Raw genomic sequence first — 24,067 nt, 5'->3', positions numbered from 1 at the left:
ATTACTTTCGCCGCCGAAGTAGATTGATGTCGAAATGATGCTTCGCAAATGAGACTACAATTGAATAGTTGAGGTATGTACATGTTGGAAAATTTATGATCATAAACATTAGTTGTGCAATGTATTTATGCTTGGTCATATAGTTGTATATTCTTTGGATAATTATTAAAATATATTAATCACTTAAAAATGAAACATGAGGAGAATAAAGCCTTTTTACTTGTTGTGATTTAAGTATATAGGTGTTGAACAGATTGCTATGTTTGGCTGGTATAGTTGCTTACAAGTTTTTCTTATAAGTTTTAAAAACGATTTTTGATAATCCTTCTATTGTTGTGATCCAAGTAGGAGGGGTGTGCTCACCAAAGTTATATGAGACTACTCTGTTGACTTTGAATAACAATTGAAAGTATGAAGGGTGTGCACACTAAGGATGAAGTCTCAGCCTACTAGCGTTCTTGTTTCCTCAAATTAATAAATAAAAAATATAGTTACTCAATGTTAAATTTCAGATAAATGAAATTGTCGGGCTTGTGGTGTATATACTTTCATACGTGAAAAATAATCTGTCAGCCTTAATTAATTATTTTTCTTAAACTATATTCAACTTAGTTACTTAGAGGATAAAGTTGAAACTACTCAATATTATGATTTTGAGAGTTTCTTTCTTATTTTTTTATTCTTATTTTGCAGTTTAATGTATAATTGCTTGGGGACTGTAGAGTGAGGTTCACCTAGACATTTGTTATATTAGTAGTTATGTTTCAATATAAATAATTAAGTTTCAGTTGTAACTTTTATAAAGATTGATTTCGGATTTGAAGCTTTTTAAATTTCTAAATTTGTTTAGTTTGGTTTAATTTTTACTAAGTTATTGTATGGTTGTTTAGCACATATTTATTTCTTAGAAAGTAATGTGACGATAACTTTTCATAAATAAATCTTTATTTATATTTTTCTTTAAAAATATTTTGAAATTGAACCTATGAAAATGTTTGAAAATTTACTTTATGTTTTAGGTTTTGGTGTTTGCAATACTTGAACAATCGAATATGGTCGACTATGAAAGCCGGTCAACTATGAATTAGAGTTGGTCAATCACAATTTTACTTTAATGCTTAATTTTATTATAAAGATATTTTGGCATAAATTACAAAGTAAAAGAATCAATATAATAAGAGACGATCTAAATCAAAGCTTATATGAATTCAATCGTTAATATCTTTAATTATGCATATTAAAAAATTATGGACACTAAAAATTAATAAATGTTAAATCGAGACGATTTAAATATAATCTCATATATTTATGTTTTAACTTATAGATTACTGACAATATAAAAGTCAATTTATTTGATGAATATTATCAAAATCAACAATATTGTAAGTAAAAAAGAAGGGAAGAAGTACAATATTTATCTAAAATAAACAAAAAAGTTAAATAGAGTCAAATCTAAATCAAATATAGATTAAATTCAAACTTGTTTTTTGAAGTAAAATACCTATTTAAAATCAATGATAAAATTATAATTGAAATTAAAATCAAATTTTTTCAATACTTTTTTCTGGGATGGAGTGAGATTAGGATCCTTGAAAGTAGCGATGATAAACATCATGGTTGGAACTACACTTCTAAAAAAATTTCAGCAAACTCAAGTTTGAGAAGTAGAGCTACAAAATTTCATTTTTTCCCGCCCATTTGCTCATTCCAACCTTAATTCATAAGCATAAACTCAATTCTTCAACTCAATCTCATTCTCTCTCCCCACATGTGATTTTCTCATCTTCACCATCTCCAATGCCGGATTTAGGATCAACTTTGTTCAGTTCAGATTCCGTATCCCTAACTCGTTGCCCTAATTCTTTCAATGCTTCTACTTCTTCCGATTCACTCTACCCTTGCCCCATCAAAACCCTAGCTTTTGATAATGATTACTCTTCTCATTTCGATTTCAGACCTCAACTTCCTATCAATGGAGATTTTCCTGATATTTCTGGTACTACAACCGGTTTGCTCAAAATCAGGGTTACTAGGATGAATTCTGATGCCTTTGAGGGGTATAATAATCATAATCATGATAGTAATAGTAATAATGCTAAGGTTCTAGGAGCTAAGTGTTTGGATGATTATGTCAATGATTGGAAATCGAGAAAGATTGCTTCTGGTTTCGCCACTAATCGTTGCTTTCTACCTTTTCTTGTTGGTTCTCCTAGTCTGGTATTGCTGCTTATTTATTTCAGCGATTTTATTGTTCTTTCCTGGTGTTATCTTGCAAGTTTTTTTTTTTTTTGGTTAATTTGTGTTTTTGATGAATAAATTTATTTGTTGTGGTCAATTATTGCTATGTTCCTTGGATATGTACTGTGTTAGCTGCAATATATCGATTTTCTTTTATATTTATGACCTGAAATATGGTGGATATATTAGAAATATAATGAAGTACAATACAAATTACAAACAACTAAATTTGTATCCCTTGTGTATATGGCAATAGAACTCCTTGCTTTGTTGATCACCAACTGGACTGTGCTTGAAGATTGATTTGCAACAATGTGTCACTCGGAAACTCGATACTTGTTGTAGGCGTATGAGAACTTACCTTTTGGGATATTTCTCCCACAAAGGTATTAGGCATGAAAGTGAAGTTCACAAAGAGATACAAACAACAATCACTATACTCGTAGTACGTAGGGAGTAGAATGAAACAACAAACTGATGTGTAGAAAACAAAGGAAGTGAAATTCACAAAAGGATACAAACAACAATCACTATAAATCAATTTTCAATCATTAATGTCAGTTTCTTATCATTTCAAATGATTAAAGTAACTATTTCAACCGTCCAAAACTGACCAAAATAGAACAAAAAACCAAGCAAAAGAGGCGAGTCGTCGCCAAGAACGACTACTTGTCTTTGCTCTCGCCTCCAAACTTAACATCAGGAAAAAAGCGACGAGTCGGCTCTAATAAGCGACGACTCATCCTTTTCCATTGCCTTTGAAATTGATTTGTTTTGTTTGGCTTTTCTTTGGACTTAAGCTTGATTACTTATATGTCTCACTATGTTTATAGTACATGGTATATATCTTAGGATCTCTATGTACTCTAAATGTTCAACATGGTACGGTTGAAATTCCCAGAAATTTTGAGCGAAAAGGGTTGATTTGCAACATGCGGACTTGTTGACTCTTGCTAGTTATCGAAGGGGGTGGAGGATGTCACTTGGAATTTGGAAAAGTGGTGAAATTTGGAGTTATGAAAGAAATGCTGTGGAAGTTTTGGTTGAAATGATACTAGCAGAATATTCCCATACTAATTTGCCAACAATACATACGTATTATTGATTTACAATGAGTAATAATAAAGAAACAAGCGACAGGCGTTTCCAATATGCTTGTTTCACATGTACACAAACCTTGTTTGATTTGGTTTAATTTGAGGTGAAAAGGCCTTTTATGTTATCTGATCAAAGGACAAATGTGGTCTAACTATTTTCACGACATGAGTCTAACTTTTGTAACTTGTGCTTTATAAATTGAGCTTTAGATATGCTGAGTTATAGGGAAATGATTGCTGCTTGAAGGAGTGCTTCGTGAGTCTTTGACAATTTTCATGAATACATCAATACTTGTCGTAGGAGTCATTAAGTTGATAAGAAGAGTTATCATAACCAATTGGTCTCACTGCAAATTATGTGTTAATTTCTTGTTGGCAATTGTAATTATTGTTTTTGTTTTTTAGTGTTGTGCTTGTTAAGTTATATGTTAGGGATGATTGTAAAACAATATAATTTTTCCATCTATAATACATTGCTCTAACTGTCTTGCTTCAGGTTAAGTGTTGTGCTTGTTCAAGTTATATCTACCCTGGGGATGAGATCTCTTGCTCTGTTCAAGGTTGTACGACAATCTTCCATTTAAAGTGTGCAACAGATAAATTTCAAAGTTCAGCGTTGAAGAAGTTCAAATGCCCCCAACATGTAAAATTTCATTTTGATATTCATGAATGCTTTCCATGCTCAAGATTTAGATGTTTCTTAGAAAAAATTGTAGGAAAATTTAAGGCAATTCGTGCTTCCATCATCATTTATTGCTAGGGAATAGTGTTCTTTGGCATGTACATGTGCCTGTGGAGTTGTGGGTACACCTGTCAAATTTTCGACCCAAAACCTGATAAAAAAAAACCTTATCATCAACTAAAAGGTTTAACTCATAATTCAAAAATACACTGCTCAAATAAATCGAAGAAAATAGGCAAAACTTTATCGTTTCCTCGGTTTTGTCAAAATTTTCAATTACACGTTGTCATCTTTTGGTCGTGACCACTATAAATCTAGCCAATTTTTGTATTTTGAGTAAGTATTTCCTTGTTAAAATGTTAATTGTGGTATATTGGTTCATTTTCATACATAATATTTTCTTATCAAATCAAAAAAATTATTTACATATTTTTGGAAACATTTGAATAAATAAATATTTGTCAAAACCCTTGAATTGTAATGTCGACTCAAACAAGGTGAAATTGAAAATGTCTCGACTTGAAACCCGTGTGCTCAGTTATTTTGATAGATCTAATTGTGGGTTATGTTTTCTATTCTTCATAAATTTTGATAGGTGTTATTGATTTTCGTAATGTTCGTCCTATATGAATGAATGATTCTGTGGATCTTGTACTATTGGTGTGTAATGTGTTGCTGATTTTTGCTTGATAATTAAGAAGATTTTCTTCTTGGGTGTAGTAGTAGACTAGCAATTCATTTGACTGCTTTAAGCCAATATACACACGTTCTTGAATTTTCTATGCAAATTTATGAATTACAGTTGATGATTGTTTTTTGTTCTCCAGGCATGCTTTATATGTAAACAGAAATGCTTTTGGCGCTGTGTGAGGTGTGAAATAGCTTCACATGACAAATGTGCAGCTTGGCCAGATAAAGTGATTCATCTTAGTGAGCAACCAGGATGGGCTGTTTGCTGGAGGCATCCGACAGATTGGCGGCATGAGGTCAATCACTTCTTTTCTTCATTAGCATATTTATTTGTTGCAAGCAAAACATTTTTTCTTTATGTTTTATTTATTTATTTATTTATTTATTTTATTTTCTCCTTATTTAGGGCTTCGCATTTTCAATTTGATTTGATACTTTTGATGAGAAATTTAGTTTGATCTTTTGGGGTATGATTCATTAGTCTGAAAAGCAAACGAAAACTTAATCCATATAAACTGTTGTGGAACCCAATGTTCAATGACAATAAGATTCATAAAGAACATATTTTGAATTCATATGATAATTATTCTAAGTCTGTTGTAGTCCTAGTCTAAAGCTAAACTATGAATGTTAATGATTCAACACATTCTACATTTTACTTGTTATTTATGTGGTGAGATCGTTTGTTCATGTTGTTTTCAAGGTTTGGTGATATTTGTGTAAGCAAAATGGAAAAGTACTTGTGTTTGTTTACCGTGATGAATGGATTGATCAAAATAGTGGAAAATAATTATGTAGTGCACATTTGTTGAAAGAGGAATGTAAAATCAAACTACTTAGAAGTTCAGTTTATGAATATTATTTGTGAGGTGAGAGATTGTATTTGGCACTTCATGTGTCTTGTCAATATCAATTAGACTGTGTGTAATATGAAATATTGTCTCAAGGTCTCTATGGACTATATATTCAAGTTTTATAATGGAGAACATAGTGTAGGCTATCTTATTTCACTTTGATTTTGTTTGAAAAAGGTTTATAAACGTTATAGAAGTATGGGAGATGAAGTTATAGGCTGTGCTCTACAAAGAGCAGTCGAGTATTAGTTGTAGAGGTAGTTGTTAGCTTTAGAGGAAGTTGATAGCTTTTGATGAAGTGTGAGATATTAACAATCTAAAAATACAATTGTTTGGTGAACTAAAATTTTGCAGCGATCTTATGAGATAACTTGATTGATACAAGTAGATGTGCCTTGGTGCATGTTGTTTGCCGATGACTTTTTTGGTAGATGAGACTAGGGAGGGGATATATGCTAAGTTAGACAAGAATTAGATTCACGAGGTTTTAATTTAAGTCGAAGTAATACAAAGTACATGAAATGCATCTTTAGCCCAAATGAGATAACGGGAGGCACTATAGGAGCTATAAGAGAAAGGAATCACTTCAAAGTGGAGAGGGTTTATTGGAATATTATGTGATCAAGGTGTACCATTAATGCTTAAGAGCAAGTTTTATCGAACAATCATTAGAGAAATGCTACTATATGGAAAAAAAATAATGGGCATTTTGAAAGGTTAATAGTAGGAAGATGGAGGTTGCAGAATTGTGAATGGTTTGGTGAATCAGTGGCATTCCCGATAGAATTCCAAACGAAAATATAAATGAGTTTAAAGTTGCAAATGTTGAGGAAAAGATAAAAGAAAATTATTTAACATGGTTGGGCATATTAGAAACCTGTAAGGCGTATAGAGAGTTGGAGATCGAGAGACTTAAAAAGGGTGAGAAAGACCAAAATTGAATTGGAGGACATGAATGGAAGCATATATGAATGATCTAAACATATAGATTAAGACAGTAGAAAATCAAACTGAATGGAGAAGAATAATTGATGACGAGTTGACGACCATTGGTACTTATATATTGGTTCATGTAGCCAGCCTCAATCTTTTGGGATTAAGACTTTGCCATTGTTGTTGTTCTTTAGATACCTAGTAGAATAGGTAGTGTATGTATGTAGAGCTGTAGGTAGAGTTTTTTAAAAGCTAATTTTTGTAGCTTTCTACAACCTTTACTCGATATCACTTTGGTTCATACTTTAATTTGGTGGCGCATTGGTTTGCTTTCTCTCTAATGTAGATCTATACATAAAATTTAGTTCCTCTTTTATCCCAATAATGCTTAATCTTTGATTAAATACTTATCTTTTAAATTCTGCTTAACACTTTGATGGATGTCTTTGTTTAAGTTCATGGAGTTGAATGTTGCTTGATGAGCTTCTAATGTAAAAATCATAAGCCAAGATCAAAAATATAAAAACTGAAAAATAAGAGAAAAGAAACAAAGGAATCAAGAACTCAAGATTATACCTGAAGTATGTGGGAATAATATTTTAACAAGTTAGTTCTTCTTAGGCAATCGATTATTTGGTAGTCTAAGATAAATATCTTTATCATGAAATAAGTTTCTATAATGCATTGCTTTTAAATCATAGTGTAAAAATGCAGTTTAGGTCGCTGTTGTGATAATGATTACAATATGGGCCATTTCAATCAATACTGATGGCTTTATGATTGTTTCGACCTATAATTTCATTGATGATTTTATATTAGAACTGACTTTTGACTGTTTTTTAGTGTTTTTCTCATTTGAGGTTTATTGATTTTTCTTATTAGAGGGAATCTTTATTGGTTGTCTGATTTTTGCCGATTATTATTATTTTGGGAAATTCCACGTGGTGACCCTTAGTTTTTGGTTTTCCACAAATGTTTTTTAAATCCACGTGATGATCTTGAGCTTTTAACTATTTCATGTGGTGGACAAAATGTTAAGTTTTTCGTTAAATTAAGTATTTATTTCAACTGAATTTCTAAATATGCGTTCAATTAAGGTGATCATGACGTTTGTTTTTTTGAAATAAATATCATTACGTTGAGTAAAAATAGCGTAAATTTGACGAAAAAAAACTTCCCTTTTGTCTACCACGTGGAAAAATTGAAAGGTCAAGGTCACCCCGTGGATAAAAAAAAAGGTTTGTCTACCACGTGGAAAAGCCAAAAATTCAGGGTTACCACATGGAATTTCCCCATTATTTTTATGTTGAAGTGTACTGGCTCTAGAGGTGTTCATTCGGGTAATCGGATCGGTTTCGGACGGGTGTCATTCGATTCGGTTGTATTTCGGATTAGTTATATTTCGGATGCGTGTTGCAACGGGTCATACTCGGGCCGGGTCGGTTAGTCACGGTTCGGTTGAAGATCGGTTATTCGAGCTATCGGGTTAGCATCAGTTTGGTGTCGGTTGAAGTTCGTGTCGAGTTTCAATCGGTCTCGGGTTGTCATCGGTTAATAATTGGTTCGGTTTTATCGGGTGCAGATCGGGTTCGGATATTTTTCAAGTAGAATTCGGCTACGAATTGCGAATTACTAATTACTATTGATCGAGTCAGTATCAGATTAAGTTGTTAGTCATTTTTTAATTGATGATAAGGTTCCTTTACTTAAAGCAAAATAGTGAAAATGCAAATCAATTAGTGATCATTATTACATTGTTACTTTTACTTGTTTGACCGAAAATTAAAATTATAAAGTTCTATCAATTTTCATATAATTCGATTAAAAGTAGTTAAATAAACATTGACAAATTGATTATTAACTCTAAATATATGAAACCATGTATTTATAAAATTTATTTTATAAAAATATTTACGACTTTATTAGAATAACTAATAAGATGATTGCCTATGAGTCAATCATACTTCTATGTAAAAAATTGGTTCAGGTTTACAGCAATTTGATCTAAACTTCGTTCGGGTTAATTCGGTTTTAGCCGGATCGAGTACGGTTTTGAGCATTATTCGGGTCGGATATGACTCGGGACGGTCACTATTAGGTTCGGGTAATCTCGGTTAATAGTTACGTGTCGGTTAGAAAAATCTGTTACAGCTCGAGTTCAGTTCTCCCATTTTCGGTTGTCAACCGGTTCGGGTATAGCTTCGGGTCGATAAACCTAAAAAAGGAAAACATTTTCGGGTTGGTTTACTTTCGGTTTCGGATCGGATCACTTTTGAACAGCTCTAACTAGCTCAGATTGTACTGTGTTAGTCCATGTATGTGTTATGCCTAATTTGATTGTTGATGTACACTATGAGATCTTGGAATCCAATTTGTGGGACTTAAATGGAGCAATTTTTCTGATTTTCTGTAAGGCACTTATTTCGATGGGAGAACTGTTGCATTATGTTCTCTAGGGGTAATGAAATTACACCATGTATTTAATATATCTGTTGTTTCCAAAGATAAAAAGAGGATAGTGGGTGCAGTAGCACAACAAATAAACGGTATCGCTAAAATATGATTATATGAATGCCTATGTAACTTAACTGTATAATTATCCCTCTCAAAAATATCTTTTTATTTTAAGGTTTGTCAAATTAAAACTTTTAAGTCAATCACTGAAAAGTGTTTTTCAAATCTATTATTGCACATGCCGAGTGTTTTAGGAAACTACTAAATCACACACAAACATAGAGCTCTGTTCAAAATTTTTTCTATTAATCTTTGTATTAAGTCAAATGAGAATTTTATTATAGTAGGATAAAGGGGCTAATTTTATGGAATTTATATTTTCCTTGTATTCCTAAAAACATCTTATCATTGATTCTTCTTGGCATTGCATCTGTTTCCTGTGTCTCTTTTTGTGTATCATGGACATATTTAATTTGTTGTTAATTTGTTTAAGCTGTAACTTAAGTATCTCCAAACATGTTCATAAATAAATGAATATCCACTATTGGCTTTGCCATTTCTTTCTTATTATTCATTGATTAGGCTGGCTGACAGGATTGATATCTCTTGTTGATTGAGCAGCATGGAGAAGCGGCATGTAACTTTGAGGTCAGATTCGATTGCATTCTTTCCATGTTTCACTTGTATCATTTAGTTATAGTCATACATGAAAATATCTTTGTACTGTTCTTTATCAAGCTTTATTTGGATGGTTTATGATGTGTCAAACCAAACGATAACATTCAGTCAGTTATTTACATGTTCAATAAATATATTACCTCTATTTAAGCAACATTAATGTTTATGGCTTTGAATTCCGAGTCTCTTGTTTAACCTCGTAGAGAAGTAAACTAATTGAGTTTGGTAGTTTAATTATTTGCATACTATACAGCTAGGTGCTGATCTCGTTGAGAAGTAAACTTTTCTGAGTGTTGGATTCCTTGAACTTGTGATATCAAAATTGTAATTATAAGGATGCTTTTTTGTTTTTTAGTAGTTGGAAGAGATGCTTGTTGTTGGTATCAATTACAACTCAGGCTATGTTATCGATTTCAGGACATATTCTCTCGTTTGCCTCTTCCATATGTCGAGGAGGAATTCAAGATGTGCTCAGTACTAAAAGATGGCCCGGATGACAAATTGGAGCCACCTTCATATGTGCATATTAGGCGCAGTATCCTTTTATTATGGCTTGCCATTTAAAAAATTTTAATTTTCCGGTTAGAATGCATCAAGTACACTTGAAATAAGTAATCACCTTTCCATTCAGACTACAACCTGTTATATTTTAAAATTACCTTAAATGCAGCTTTTTTGTTTAAATCTACCGTTATTGTTTTGCTAGGAGCTACTTATTTTGATATTTGTTCTGAAGAAAGTACAAATTAATTGAATCCATTGAGTTAATATAGTTTTCCAATGTATGGCCCTTTCTTCCCCTTGTAAAATTTTGTAGGAAACTACCTTACAAAATTTCATTACCTGAAGCCATTATTTCTCACAAATAATTTTGTGGGACACCACTTTTGTTCTGGAAGTAGAGAGTAAGTTGACAAACTGTAGTCAGTAGCTGGCAACACCAGATGTTATATCCATTGTTGTCCTGAAGTTTATCTTTGGTTAGAAAGAGCTAGTGGGTATCCTGATAAATTCCTTAAATAAATCTAGATGTGTACCTCGTGAAGAAAAAAAGGGAAGATGCTTCTATGGACATCGGATGCAGAAGCTGCAGTACATCATGCTCCGAGGACTGTGTTTGCAGGTCTAGTGCAATTTTATTTAACACATTTTTATTGGATTCTGTATGGACTATAGTTATTTTTACACAAATACAACAATTGGATGTTTATGTTTGGATGGAAAGAGCTATAAGCCAGAAACCATGTTAAAGTTCTGAGATCTTGATGTTTATTAACCCCTATTTAATAGATGAGTTTAAATATCACTTTTAACATCTCGTTTACCTTTTTTGTAAAAGAAGGGGCTAGCGGCTAGCCATTTCAAATATAGTAAATGTTATGTGTATTCTCAAGAACTGCATAAAAATTTCTCTAATTCTCAAACACTATATATTTTATCTATTTTTTTTAAATAAGATGCGTATGAGAATCATTTTTGTTATTGTGTTTGTTAGGGTTAGGTTGCACATCTTTTCTTTGCTTACCCAACCCATTGTATGCATAGTGCAAAAATGAAGTTCGGTCGCAATTGCAGTAGCAATCTTGATGACACGATAATGGATGTTACAATTTTTGTACCACTAAGTTTCAGCCGAAGAAATGAGATATCCCGTGAACAACCTCAAATACGATTGTTTTACACCTATACCATGCTGGTAGCCTGGTAGTATCAATACGATAGATTTGAAAACCATTTTGACTTGGCCTATGCAATACTATGCAACAATATGTTTTGTGCCATTATTGTATTACTCATTCTATACATTGATAATGTTACTTTTTAAGTGCTGGATGATACCCCTTTTGATGATGCTTTGCTAGCTAATATATGTCTATACTCTTTAGTTTTGGATCACGTGAAAATTACATAGAGGTGTGAGAACTAAAAATCAATTTCAAGGTATACATATCCACTAAAACAGTGTACACATTCAATTAAATAGGGTTGCGTTTTTCTGAGCTAGAGTTTTTGTTAACAAAAACTAAAAAATGCTATAGTTGAGAAAAACACCACCCTTTGTAGCCGAATATGTACACCCTTTAACTGAGTATGTACACTATTAAATTGATTCTCAGTTTTCACCACTTAAAACTGTTTTCACATAATTTTGCCCATATATATATATATAGAACAAGATAGGTGAGATCCAATAAGGAAGGTGTTTAAATAAGAAGGACAAGAACGATTATATATATGTACATAGTAACTTTTTCTTTTTCCAAGTGATTAGAAAAAATCCTTATCTTTCTTAAAATAAGTGACTTTCTTTCATATATATATATATATATATATATATATAGGGTCAATTTCCAATGAGAACCAAGCTTATATGAGAAGCGTGAGAACCAATCTCCCTGATAAAAATGTGTTACTTTTTTTACAGAGAAGGTGCTGCTTGTGGACAAAAAAATGTTATTTTAATTTAAAAAAAGCTGGTACTTTTTAGTAAAAAAGTGTTACTATCAGAAGAAAAAAATAATTTTCAAAAAAACAAACATAATACAAAGTAATGTTTTTTTCGAAAAGTAACAACTTTTTATGTAAAAGGTAACACCTTTTTCTGAGTTTTTTTCTAATTTTTTTCTTAAAGTAACACTTTTTTTGCCTAAAAGTATCATACAAAAGAGTAACACTTTTTTGCCTAAAAGTAACACCTTGTTAGTAAAAAAGTAATACTTTTTTGTCAGGTAGATTGATTCTCACGGTTCTCATATAAGGATAGTTCTCACTTGAACTTCTTTTTATACACATACACACACATATATATATATATATATATATATATATATATATATATATATATATATATATATATATATATATATATATATATATATATACACACACACACACACACACACACTTACACACACACATATATATATATTAGCCTTTAATAAATGTTTATGTTGCTTGTTTGGAACATAACTTTCTTAATTTTGTGTGGGATGTTGGATTTGTCTTAGTATCATTTTGCATGTATCAAGTTTTAATACTTTTACTGAATAAACTTACTCACTTTTGTTTGTGTTGTTCCCTACACCTATCAAGGAGTATAAGGTATTAACAATGTCATTTTCATATATTAGGTTGAAGGTTAAAGAAATAAAAATAATTAATAATTGTTGGTGTGATCTATGGTGAGAGTTGATTGGGCTTAAAGGTGGAGTATCAAGAGTATATAATATAAATAAGGCAATATGCCAAATAATGATTCTAATTGGAACAAACAAAGACGAACTTCAAAAGTAGAAACCATGACAAACAAAAAAGGATGGAGGGTGTAGATAATGAAATATCTTAATTTTCAAAACATCAAAGTTGTATGTTGGAGAATGTGAAAATTAAAATGCTACAAACTAAAGAAATAGAGGAAGTATGTCTTGATGAATTGATGATCATGTTTCATTTCTTATTGAGGGCATTTTTGGGGGTTGTTTGTTCAATATACAGTCTTGTAGATATGGCCAAGTTTGTTTCTTGACGATGCACTTTAATTCTATTAATCTCATTCCTCCAATTTTATATTATTTCCTAGAGTTCAAAGCATTAGTTGTTCAAAAGCTTGTCACTGCTCGGAAGCATGCACAAATAAACCTTTTCGCAAGGATAAGAAGATAAGACTTGTAAAGGTAAGTTTTATATGCCCTTCCAGTTTTCTTTTTGTATATTTGGATAGGGAAGCTCAATTGATTTTTTCTTTGTCATTGTTTTAGTTTAGGCATGTGCAACTTTGTTACGTCACAATAAAGATCAGACTTTAAGGAAAATTAATGCAGGACAAGTGCATGTTTTTTATGTAAAGAAGTTGCAGTTTATCTTTAGTCAAAATGTTTATGTCCTTTAGTTTTCTTTTCTGTAGACTGAACTTTGTGGCTGGGGAGTAGAGGCTGCTGAACCTATAAACAAGGGTGAATTTATCATCGAATATGTGGGAGAAGGTAAGTAGTGCTCTTTTCAAAAATTTAGTTCCATAACATGCTGCTATGTGCTGTGTGAACAGAGAGATGGAACTTGGAATTGCTTTTATGACTCATTGCAAAAATGTTGTTTTGATCACGGTCATGTTAACGGTTGCAAAATGGTTTTTGCGGTCGTCACGACCTATATTTCAGTCGCAGTAAGCTAAAAAACCTTTGCAATATGGTCGCTAGAGGTGTGCAATGGGCTGGAGGCCTATCGGGCCTGACCCTTTATTAGAGGGGCTTTCAACGGGTTGGGCTTTTGAAGGGCCAACTTTTACTATATATGGAGCGGGCTTTTCACAGGCCCTATACGGGCTTTACTCGTTTGGAGTTTTACTCTACGCGGTTAATTGAATTAATAGTTAGATGATCCATAATTACTCTTCTGGAATTTCACTTAAACTAGTCGATCCTGAAGTATGCTCAACATAGCCTTTTTCTCAATGACATTCTGTCGTCTTTGTATAATCCATTTGGTTGTCCTGGAATCTGCACAATTGTTAGTTCAATATTGTAGAATGAACTAAAGCAATCTCTGGACTGACCACAAATTTGTAAACGTTTGAGGCTCCATGTAGAATCATGCTACTATAAGGCGTAATAGATCTCAATCAAAATGGTGATGCAAGAAAAATTAAAGAATTAGCATAAAAGGGTCGGATCGGTTCGGGGTGGGACATTAAGCCCGGCACGTTAAAAGCCTGTTTCATACTCCCTCTTATTCAGGTGAACTGTCCCATTTGACTTTTCACGGATTTTAAGAAGTCAAAATGGGACCCTAAAGGAAGAGAGAGAGTAGTATTATGGGTTTTTAATTGTAAAGATTAAGGAATTAATGATTTTTTTTTGGCACCAAAAGTTTGAAATTTTTTTCGCCACAATGACATCGATAATTTAATTAAGTCCTAAATTACATAATTAAGTCCTACGTTTATAATAATTTTTGGAAATTACATAAATTTCTCAAGAGTACTAAAAATTAAATACATCAATTACGGTATCTCAGAGAGCCTTCTCAATTCTTCAACAGCTTCGGTGTAGTAGCAGTCGTTACTGATCATGTGAGTGCGAATTTTTTTCCGATCATTGACTTCAGATTTTCCAAATTACCCAAAAAATGCATTAATAATTTGTTAAATAGCCTCCAATTTATAAACAACCAATTTTTCAAAATGGAAAATATCATCACAGTACCCACATTATTTTGAAACCCAAAATTAAAATGTCCAAAAAGAAGGAATTGATTACATAATCAGAAACTGCCGCCAACAATTCAAGAAAATTCCCAAAGCACACAGCCAAAATTTGAGAAAACAGAAAGTGTGGCGCCAAAAATGAAATGTGCAACAAGAAGAAAAAATCAATCATAACATTACAAAACAGAAAGCATAAATAGACAATGACAATGGTCATTTATTACACAATCATCTAAAACAATGGCTCCTACAAAAAACTTAACTACACAACAAAGAGAATCCATAATGCAGAAGCTACTGTCTGCATTAAATAAGAAGGGCAAACCAGCGCAAGGCACAATCAACGCACTTGCGATTGAGTTTGAGGTTTGTAGGAAAACAATTACACGATTGTGGAATGATGTCAAGAAGTAGATGACAAACAACACCACAGGCATTAACCTCAACAGCAAGAGATGGGGGAAAGAAGCAGCAAACAAAATAAAATTTGATGAAGAAAAATTTAAGGCAATCAAATATGAACTCAAGGGTACACAGCATTTAGTAGCAAAGCAGATGGAAGTGTCACAATCAACGGTGTGTAGGTGGAAGAGGAACAAAGTAATAAGAAGGCACACAAACGCAATCAAACCGGCTTTGAATGAAAACAAGTTACACAGGTTAAGCTTTGCATTATCTAAATGTGAATACAATGAACAAAATGATGCATTCAAGTTTAAGCCATTTACTAACGTTGTTCACATAGATGAAAAACATTTCTATCTAACCCGAGAGACACAGAGTTATTATCTAGCTCCGGGTGAAGTAGAACTACATAGAGAATGTCAATCAAAAAGGTTCATACCAAAAATCATGTTTATGTGTGCTGTAACAAAGCCTATATTTACAACTGAAGGTGATGTTTTTTTTTGATGGAAAGATAGGCATTTGGCCATTTATTACACAGGAGCCAGCAAAAAGAAGCTCAAAGAACAAGAAAAGGGGGGAGATGGAAACTAAGCCAATACAATCAATCACAAAAGAGCACATTAGAGAAATGCTTATCACTAATGTGCTGCCAACCATTAGGGCAAAATGGCCTGCTGAATTATCCAAGCATATTTACATTCAACAAGACAATGCCAAACCTCATATAGCACACAATGACAGAGGGTTTTTAGAAGAGGCAATGAAAGATGGATTTAATATACAATTAGTGCAACAACCTCCAAATTCCCCTGATATGAACGTGCTAGATTTAGGTTTTTTTAGATCAATTCAAGCTTTGCAATATCAAAAATCAGCTTACAATGTTAAAGAGTTGCTTAAGGCTGTGAATAATGCATTTCAAAATCTGAGTCCACAATGTTTAAGGTTTGTATTCATAACTTTACAAGCTTGTATGTAGAGGTCATGAAAAAACAGGGGGGGTTTGACTATCACATTCCTCACATAAACAAAACAAAGGCAGCAAGGGAAGGGACTTTACCAGATTACCTCACTATTGACAAATAATTGGTTGTGGATTCACTTCAATATTTATTCACAAAGCTAAGTACAGAAAAAATGAATCAGCTTGTGGAACTCATTAGGTATGCAGGGGGATATGAAGAAGGGGATTTGAATGTAGAAATGTCAGAAGTAACCAACAACCAAACTCAACAAATCTCAACAGTTGCAACAGCAATCATCGTTTAAGCAAAAGAACAGCAACCAACAACATTTTTTGGGACACAGAGGAAAGCAACAACAGCACAGAAGATCAGCCAACACAAGCATAACCAGCACAGCTTCATTAATGAAATGTAAATTCCTTTTCAATTTGGACATATTTTTGGGATCTTTAACATGGGATGTTTCAGAAGCAAACAACAAACATTTTATGTTGTTTTCAATGAAACATTTTTATTCAAATATACATTAATGAAAAAAATTGGTTGTTTTAGAACTCTCAGGTAAATTTCTTTTTTTTTTTGAAATCATTGAGTATAAAATCGAACATCTTTGTGCATTAAACGTTGTTAAACAATCCAAACCCCCTTTGTTCGATTTTTTGGTGGCTAAAACTGCTCTCACTTTGAGATCACAGAGCAATGAAATTAAATGCATAAAAAAACGTTTAACTTAAAAATCATCATCAGTCAAAATGAACATGCACCAACACAAACAGAAACTCACTTGAGAAAGGACCAAGCTTATCAAGCCAATCTTCTTCTTCACAATCAGTATTCGAAAAAACAGCATCAATGGAAGAATATTCACGATCAGGATACATATCAGGCTCAGGTGTGTAAATGGGTTCACCTTCAGAGTCAAGTTCTCTTCCCCACTTAAGATCAGTCTCAACAGAAGTGGAGTCATCATTGTAATCATAAGACTCTTCCTCAAACGATTTCAGTCCAGATCTAGGGTTTCCATCATCGACCCCCTTTAAGTCTATCTTAGAAGGCGATTTGTAAGGAGATTTGGGGATTCTCAGAAGTAAAGAAGTACGCGAGTTAGGGTTTTTCATGGGTGAGTCGATTGTCGAGTTACGATTCTTCAGGGGGGATTTTAAAGGCGAACTGGAGTTTGCCATGACAACTACACAGAAGAAATAAAGGAAGATGGTGAACCTTCAACCCAGATTTAGGGTTTTCAGAGAAGAACAAGAAACACGATAAGGAAGAAGGTGAAGCTTTCAATGGAAGATTAAGAGAAAACGGCAGAATATCAAATGGGGAATGGGTAGGGTTTTAGGTTTATAAAGGGAGGGAGTGTAAATGGGTGGGATTAATTAGGATTAATTAAGATTTAATTATGTTGATTAATTATAAGGGAGGGAAAATTAGTAAGGGTAATAAAGGGTATAATTGAAAATAGGATAAAGTACTAAGGGTATAATAGTCAAAAATCCATGCCAAAAATAAAAATGGGACATTTAAGGTGACTTGACCATAAAAGGAAATGGGACACTTCAGCTGAATAGGAGGGAGTATTTTGTTAGATGCGGCCCGTTTTAAGTAGAGCCCGATCCGACCTTTATCCGACCCGTTGCACTGGTCTAATGGTTGCTATACGGTGTCACAGATAAAATTTTGCACTATGCTTCTAAGCTATTATTTTGTATCTTGAATTGTAGTTTCTCTTTTAGTTGTATTGTTTTTCTAAATCCTAGTCCATTGAAGAGCCAAAACATCAACTTTCGCTGTTTCTCATTTTTTCTGGAAAGAAGCACCAAGAGGCTGTCGTTTTTGCTAAAAATTTTGATCATGGTCTATTCTTTCTGAGGGTTCCCTCTGTTGTGACACACTTTAGAAACGAAATTTTATTGCTCATACTCAATTGAATGTTGATGGATTTTTATTCCATTATTCTATAATCTGCCAAGGCCTAAAAGCTCCTTGCATTTGTATGTCATGACTGAAGTATATACTTATGGACTTGCTTACTTTATTGGAAAATCTTTTAGCAACTATTAGCTATTTTTTTGGCTATAATTTGTCAATACTACTTGTTGGAATCATGCATATACATGTTTTGTATACTTGTAACCTCTATCGCTGTTTCTTGACCAGTCATAGATGATCTGGTATGTACGCAAAGGCTTTGGGATATGAAAAACAAAGAAGTGAAAAATTTTTACATGTGTGAAATCCGCAAAGACTTCACAATTGATGCAACTTTCAAGGGGAATACATCTCGTTTCCTGAATCATAGTTGTGATCCTAACTGCAAATTGGAGAAATGGTGAGTTACTTTTACGGTCCTAATAGTTTGTAAACTTATATGATTTTAGGTGTTAATCCGAAGCAAGATGCTTCATTGACATTTAATTCTCTTATGGGATTCAGTTAGCTTACTGTGTCTTATTTGGCCACCATAAACTTAATTATGGTTTGACTTTTTGTTGAAAAAATTCATGGTTCATCCATATTTGGTTATGTGGAAATTGAGTTCTATTCCATGGGAATCTACATGGTCCTTGTGATTTTTCGATTATAATTTGGAATGAGCTTGATTATAATTTTTATCCAATTCAACTTGTTCTTGTCAAGGTGTTGTGATTTTGCTTGCTGATGTCTACCCGCATTTGAAATTTACACGTTTAACCTGAATTTTCGCACTATTATGCTTTTGAACCATATCTGTTTTTTGAATAGATTTCTGCAGCAAATTTTATCACGTTACGGCTTTATGTTATGTTTTAATTAATGTATATGCTGTTTCACTCACTTATAAGGTCAAAGACGATTTAACACTATCATTTTGATGATATGATTCATGTTTAGGAGGTGGTTGTTAGGTTAATGATATGGTATTGTCCATTTGCTGCAGTAAGCTATTCGAGTAAAGGTAGTAGGTGGTTGTAAGTTACTGTATAGCAAGGATGAAACACAGAACTCAGTGCTTCTATGTGTGATGTTGGTTTTGGTGATCACATTGTCCCTGCATAGTGGGGGATGGGGTGTGTTTCGTTAGCTTAGTAATCTCTTGACATTTTCTATTCTGTATTTCATGGCGAGAAAGATGTATTGATAGGTAATTGAGAGTACGCTTTTGGTTCCTTGTAATCTGGAAAAACTGGCTTTCAATGGCTAATTGAAATACTGTTGATTGATAGATTAGAAATGTAAAGCTTATATATAACATTAAGCAATGTAGGTGAACCTTTTCTTAAAGAGACACTTGCAGTGTTCTATCCATGTCATTTGCTTTTCTTCTAGTCTTGCATGCAAAGTCTCCTACAAAATTATTGTAACATCGATCTCAAGTCTTTGGAGCAGCCTAGATAAAACCTTATATATTTCAGGGTAAAATATTTTTGAGTATCAAGATGTCATTTTCTGAAACCTGCCTGCCATTTTTGTATCTCAAGCTGCTCTAAAAATCAATGTCATTAATCATATGATTTTTTTATCGAAGGCAAGTAGAAGGGGAAATACGTGTGGGCGTCTTTGCGGCACGATCAATAGAAGTTGGAGAACCGTTGACGTATGATTACAGGTACAATCTCCTTTTACCCTTGTTCTACAATTAATGTTGGTTTGCTTTGTCTCAAGTCTGAACCCTTTATTCCTATGATTCAACTCAAACTTATGTATTATGATACACGGTACACCCTTAACCTCATTGTGATAGTACATGCTTTGTAGTTTCTTTGAGTCTTGATAACCGATGGATTTTGGTTTCCATTCTGCATTGTGAGCGGCTCATCCAATGTATGTACAATCAGAAATTCTACATTTCATCTGTTTGAGCTTTCACCTTTGTTTTCTCAAACAATGTCATCAATGTCACTCCTCTACCCTCTCCTGGAAGTATATTCTAGATCAGCAGCATTTCGCTTCGTTTAATTATGGCGGTTGTCTCTGCATTTCATAGGTTTGTGCAATTTGGACCAGAGGTCAAGTGTCACTGTGGTGCTGTTAACTGTCAAGGATATCTCGGTGCCAAAAGAAAGATCAACTTAGATATCCTTGTTTCCAAAAAAAGGATGCTTGTGGCAAACCTTTGTTGGGGTTCAAAGCAAAAAAGATCATCAAAAATTTACATAGCAAAAAGTGCAGAAGTAGCAATGCAACTTTCGGGATAAACGATGCTGTATATTTTGGTGTTGTCATCGGATACTTATGAATAGAAAAAAACAAACAGAATGGAGGTTATACAAGTTGAACATTTAACATATATCCTCAATTGGATTGTTGTATTTTGTAACCATTGGAGCTGTTAACTGTTAGCTTTTACACAGCGAGAAAGACGCAAGATAAAAAATAATGCACTGGACACTGGACAGGCTATAAATTTCTGTATTTTTTCTGTTGCTAGGTTATCACATTCCTTATGTAGCATCTTGTATCATTCAACGATCTCGTATAGGCTTTGGGTTCTTGAATCTCTATTGAATGTTTTGCAAGATTTATAGATGTATAAGAAATCTGTATCTTCAATTTGACCTATAACAGTGTTTGTAAATTGTGATTACATTTCCAGAATCCAGTATTTTGGAATTGGAATAAAGCATTTTATCCTAAATTATGTTGGTTGTAGAAAACTAATAAGTTTTCTTGTCCAATGAAGTACTATGCATTACTACTTAGAACTGTTCAAACTGTAGCTTATATAATACTACCTCTTGTTTTATTTTTTACGCTTGTATAATAGTTATAGGAGTAACTATTATGCTTCAGCCTTCAAGTAATATTTTTTAGCTTTTTGTTCGTAATGTATATCTAAAAATATAGTCAATGATGATCTTGTTAAATTTTTGCTTTGTGTACATTTTTACATTTTCAATTTTTTATAATTTTAAATTAAGTGCAACCTAAAGTTATTAAGGCTTAATTTTAAATTATAAGAGGGTGATTTTGTAATTAATTTTATGAAAAGAAAACTCATCATCATCATTACCCAATGTCTCGTTTGGAAGCAGGGTCTGGATGAGAGAAGGTGACGAACAACCCATATTCATACTCCCTTCACAGGGAGAACTAGAGGAAAACGGTCGATTTTACCCTTCAAACATGTAGAAGCCCTGTATAAATAGGATTTGGGTGACGACATTTTCACAGAATAAACATCTGCTTGAAAAAAAAGACAACTAAAGAAATTACCAGTAGTCTAAAATATGAATTTGACTTCTCTAACTATTTCTATCCCAAGTCAGGTCCACGGAGAGGTGCATCTCACTTAGGTCGTTCTTTATTTGCTCAACCCACATTTTGTTAGGTCTTCTTTGACTTATTTTACCCTCTACTATGATGCTTTCTATCCTTCTAACGGGGCAGTCGACAGTTTTTCTTTGCACATGTCCAAACCATCTTAACCTATTTTTATGCATTTTAGCAGATAATGGGGCAATGCCTAACTTCTTTGTAAACTCCTGGTTCTTGATTTTGTCCATTATGGTGTTACCGCACATCCACCTTATCTCTGCCACTTCCATCTTTTGTTCATGGATCTTTTTAATAGGCCAACATTCTGTTTCGTACAATAAAGCTGGCCTAATAATAACTCTGTAGAACTTACCTTTCAGTCTGATCGGAAACTTCTTATCACATAACACTCCAGTAGCTGATCGCCACTTAAGCCAACCCGCTTGTATACGATGCGTAAGATCTCCATCTATCTCTCCATCACTTTGGATAACATATCCTAGATACTTGAACTTAGTCGTACTTGCAACTACATCTTCTCCAATTGTCACGTCTGGGCAATCATGATGTTCATCACCACTAAAATTGTATCTCAAATATTCTGTCTTTGTACGGCTTATACGCAACCCTCGACTTTCTAAAACTGTCATCCATTCTTCTAATTTAGTGTTAGCCTCTTTGCTAGTTTCTGTGACCAACACTATATCGTCAGCAAAAAGCATGCACCATGACACAGTCTCCCAGATAGACTTGGAGAGCTCATCTATGATTACTGCAAAATGGAAAGCGCTTAGTGTCGATCCCTGATGTAATCCCAACGGGTGTCTATATGTTAGTTGATGCTCCATCATACATGTCTCGTATGACTTCAATATGACTCCTCGAGACTCCTTTAGCCTCTAGACTCTCCCATATGATACATCGTGGTATGCTATCATAAGCCTTCTCCAAATCTATAAACACCATATGCAAATCCTCTCTCCTTTCCCTATATTTTTCCATCAATCTTCTTAACACATGTATGACCTCAGTCGTAGATCTCCTTGGCATAAAACCAAATTGATGTTCTCTAACCACCGCCTCTTGTCTGATCCTCTTCTCTAACACTCTTTGTCACAATTTCATTGTGTAGTAGAGAAGTTTAATCCCTCTATAATTCCCATGGACTTGTGCGTCGCCTTTGTTTTTATATAGAGGGATAAGTGTACTGCTCCTCTATTCTTCGGGCATTCTATGTGTCCTCCAGATAACATTGAAAAGGTTAGTCAACCACTGAATTTCATCTTCTCCTAAACATCTCCATACCTCAATCGGGATGTTGTCAGGGTCGGTTGCCTTGACGTTGGCTTTGAGAGCTTTACTAATGAGTAAAGAAATGGAAATTTTCTTTCAAAAACTTGCAGAAATAAACACTCCAACTCTGAAGAACACTCAAAAGCAAGAACATAAACCAGAATCAGACGTGTTGACTCCTTCTAACATGACTAAACAGGCCTGAAGGGAAAATTGTATGTGCTGGAACAGGATCCCTAATCCCAAGACCCTAAAAGGGGAGAAAACTCCTTCAGAGGTCTTGGCTCCCTGGGAAAGACAACTTAGCTCCCTGGAGGATTAAACCTGTTCCCCAGCTAAGAGTCAGGACAATAGGACTCACAGAGGCAGTAGGGGCATATCAAAAGGACCCTGGCAGAGGTAGAAGTAACATAAATACTTGTAGAATGTTTAACCCTGTAGAATGATAACAACAGAAATGATGACGTGGCAGGAGATAACTGCAGTTGTACTCAGAAAAGCTGTCAACACTTGTATAAGGCAAGGCACCACACCTACCTCGTACCCGACCTAGGTAAGTGTACTAAAAGACAGAGAGTGAGGCCCATGGTATAAAGACCACAAAATCACCGGACACCACATAGACTTACAAAATATTCTATTTCTCTTTCCACTGATCCCGAAAAAGATCCCATTCGAGGTAAAAGCCAAAACTGCCATTAGGGTTTTGGGAACCTCTCCTAAGGCACACCACTATAAATATACGATGCCATGCATCACCAAAGGCAATGTAACTTTTGCACTAAAACCCAAGCATTATTCTCTCGTACAGAAATAACTCTAATTCCTTATAAACTTTATCAGCAATCATCTCAAAACCCTTACTGACTTAATCATCGAAGGAGGACCCTCGGAGGACCCCTCTCCGACCCTTGTTTGCTACCTTGTTCTAGAAAACACGGTGAAACAGTCGGAAAAGCAACTCAGACCTCCCCAGTAGTTCATATACACTGTGAACCTTAAAGACATTCTCTTCATCTTTGTTAAGGGTGTTGATCTTTTCTCCACAGCCGGAACATTAATTAAATAAGATTCCTATCTTTTCTATTTCTTTTCCTGTTAGGAAGTATAAAGCTTGTCTTAAGCATAGACTTTTAATTGTCGTTTTCCACATCTTCAAATGATAAGATTCATTGTCCATGTTGTTAAAGGGTGTAGAATAATCAATAGGAATTTTGTACAATATATTGTATATGACATATATTAAGAGTAAATTTCCACATGGGAATAGGATTCTCAATTTGTTGAAGAGTAGGAATGTTATCATAATCTAAAATAATGTAAAATGAATT

The 24,067-nt window shown here is 33.7% G+C and overlaps 2 protein-coding genes across 3 annotated transcripts; both read left to right on the top strand.

Annotated features, from left to right (window-relative positions):
* Positions 1-1,550: 1,550 nt before the first annotated feature.
* Positions 1,551-20,868, top strand: LOC130814831 (histone-lysine N-methyltransferase ASHR3). The gene is made up of 11 exons (XM_057681057.1): positions 1,551-2,217; positions 3,832-3,978; positions 4,845-5,003; positions 9,570-9,596; positions 10,044-10,161; positions 10,656-10,749; positions 13,207-13,300; positions 13,531-13,609; positions 18,366-18,537; positions 19,714-19,794; positions 20,173-20,868. Exons 1-11 carry the CDS (start codon positions 1,798-1,800, stop codon positions 20,381-20,383), a joined length of 1,602 nt encoding a protein of 533 aa, XP_057537040.1. The 5' UTR covers positions 1,551-1,797; the 3' UTR covers positions 20,384-20,868.
* Positions 13,616-18,349, top strand: LOC130814832 (uncharacterized). Of its 2 annotated transcripts, XM_057681059.1 has the most exons (3): positions 13,616-15,488; positions 15,753-16,182; positions 16,401-18,349. In XM_057681059.1, exons 1-3 carry the CDS (start codon positions 15,470-15,472, stop codon positions 16,504-16,506), a joined length of 555 nt encoding a protein of 184 aa, XP_057537042.1. In that variant the 5' UTR covers positions 13,616-15,469; the 3' UTR covers positions 16,507-18,349. The 2 variants fall into 2 exon arrangements, with proteins under 2 accessions (XP_057537042.1, XP_057537041.1); XM_057681058.1 differs by having other exon boundaries at positions 13,616-16,182.
* Positions 20,869-24,067: the final 3,199 nt, after the last annotated feature.

This window comes from Amaranthus tricolor, chromosome 6 (genome assembly GCF_026212465.1).
Source record: "Amaranthus tricolor cultivar Red isolate AtriRed21 chromosome 6, ASM2621246v1, whole genome shotgun sequence".
NCBI classification, from domain to species: Eukaryota; Viridiplantae; Streptophyta; class Magnoliopsida; order Caryophyllales; family Amaranthaceae; genus Amaranthus; species Amaranthus tricolor.
The sequence above is the reverse complement of the archived record's forward strand: the minus strand, read 5'-3'. Positions and strand labels throughout refer to the sequence as shown.

Excerpts from the sequence above, each read along its gene's own strand:
- LOC130814831 (XM_057681057.1), top strand. The coding sequence starts at position 1,798 with ATGCCGGATTTAGGATCAACTTTGTTCAGTTCAGATTCCGTATCCCTA. Across the intron at positions 2,218-3,831 it reads TTGTTGGTTCTCCTAGTCTG|GTTAAGTGTTGTGCTTGTTC; the intron begins GTATTGCTGCTT and ends GTCTTGCTTCAG. Across the intron at positions 10,162-10,655 it reads ATATGTGCATATTAGGCGCA|ATGTGTACCTCGTGAAGAAA; the intron begins GTATCCTTTTAT and ends AAATAAATCTAG.
- LOC130814832 (XM_057681058.1), top strand. The coding sequence starts at position 15,728 with ATGTTTTTTTTTGATGGAAAGATAGGCATTTGGCCATTTATTACACAG. Across the intron at positions 16,183-16,400 it reads CTGAGTCCACAATGTTTAAG|GTATGCAGGGGGATATGAAG; the intron begins GTTTGTATTCAT and ends GGAACTCATTAG.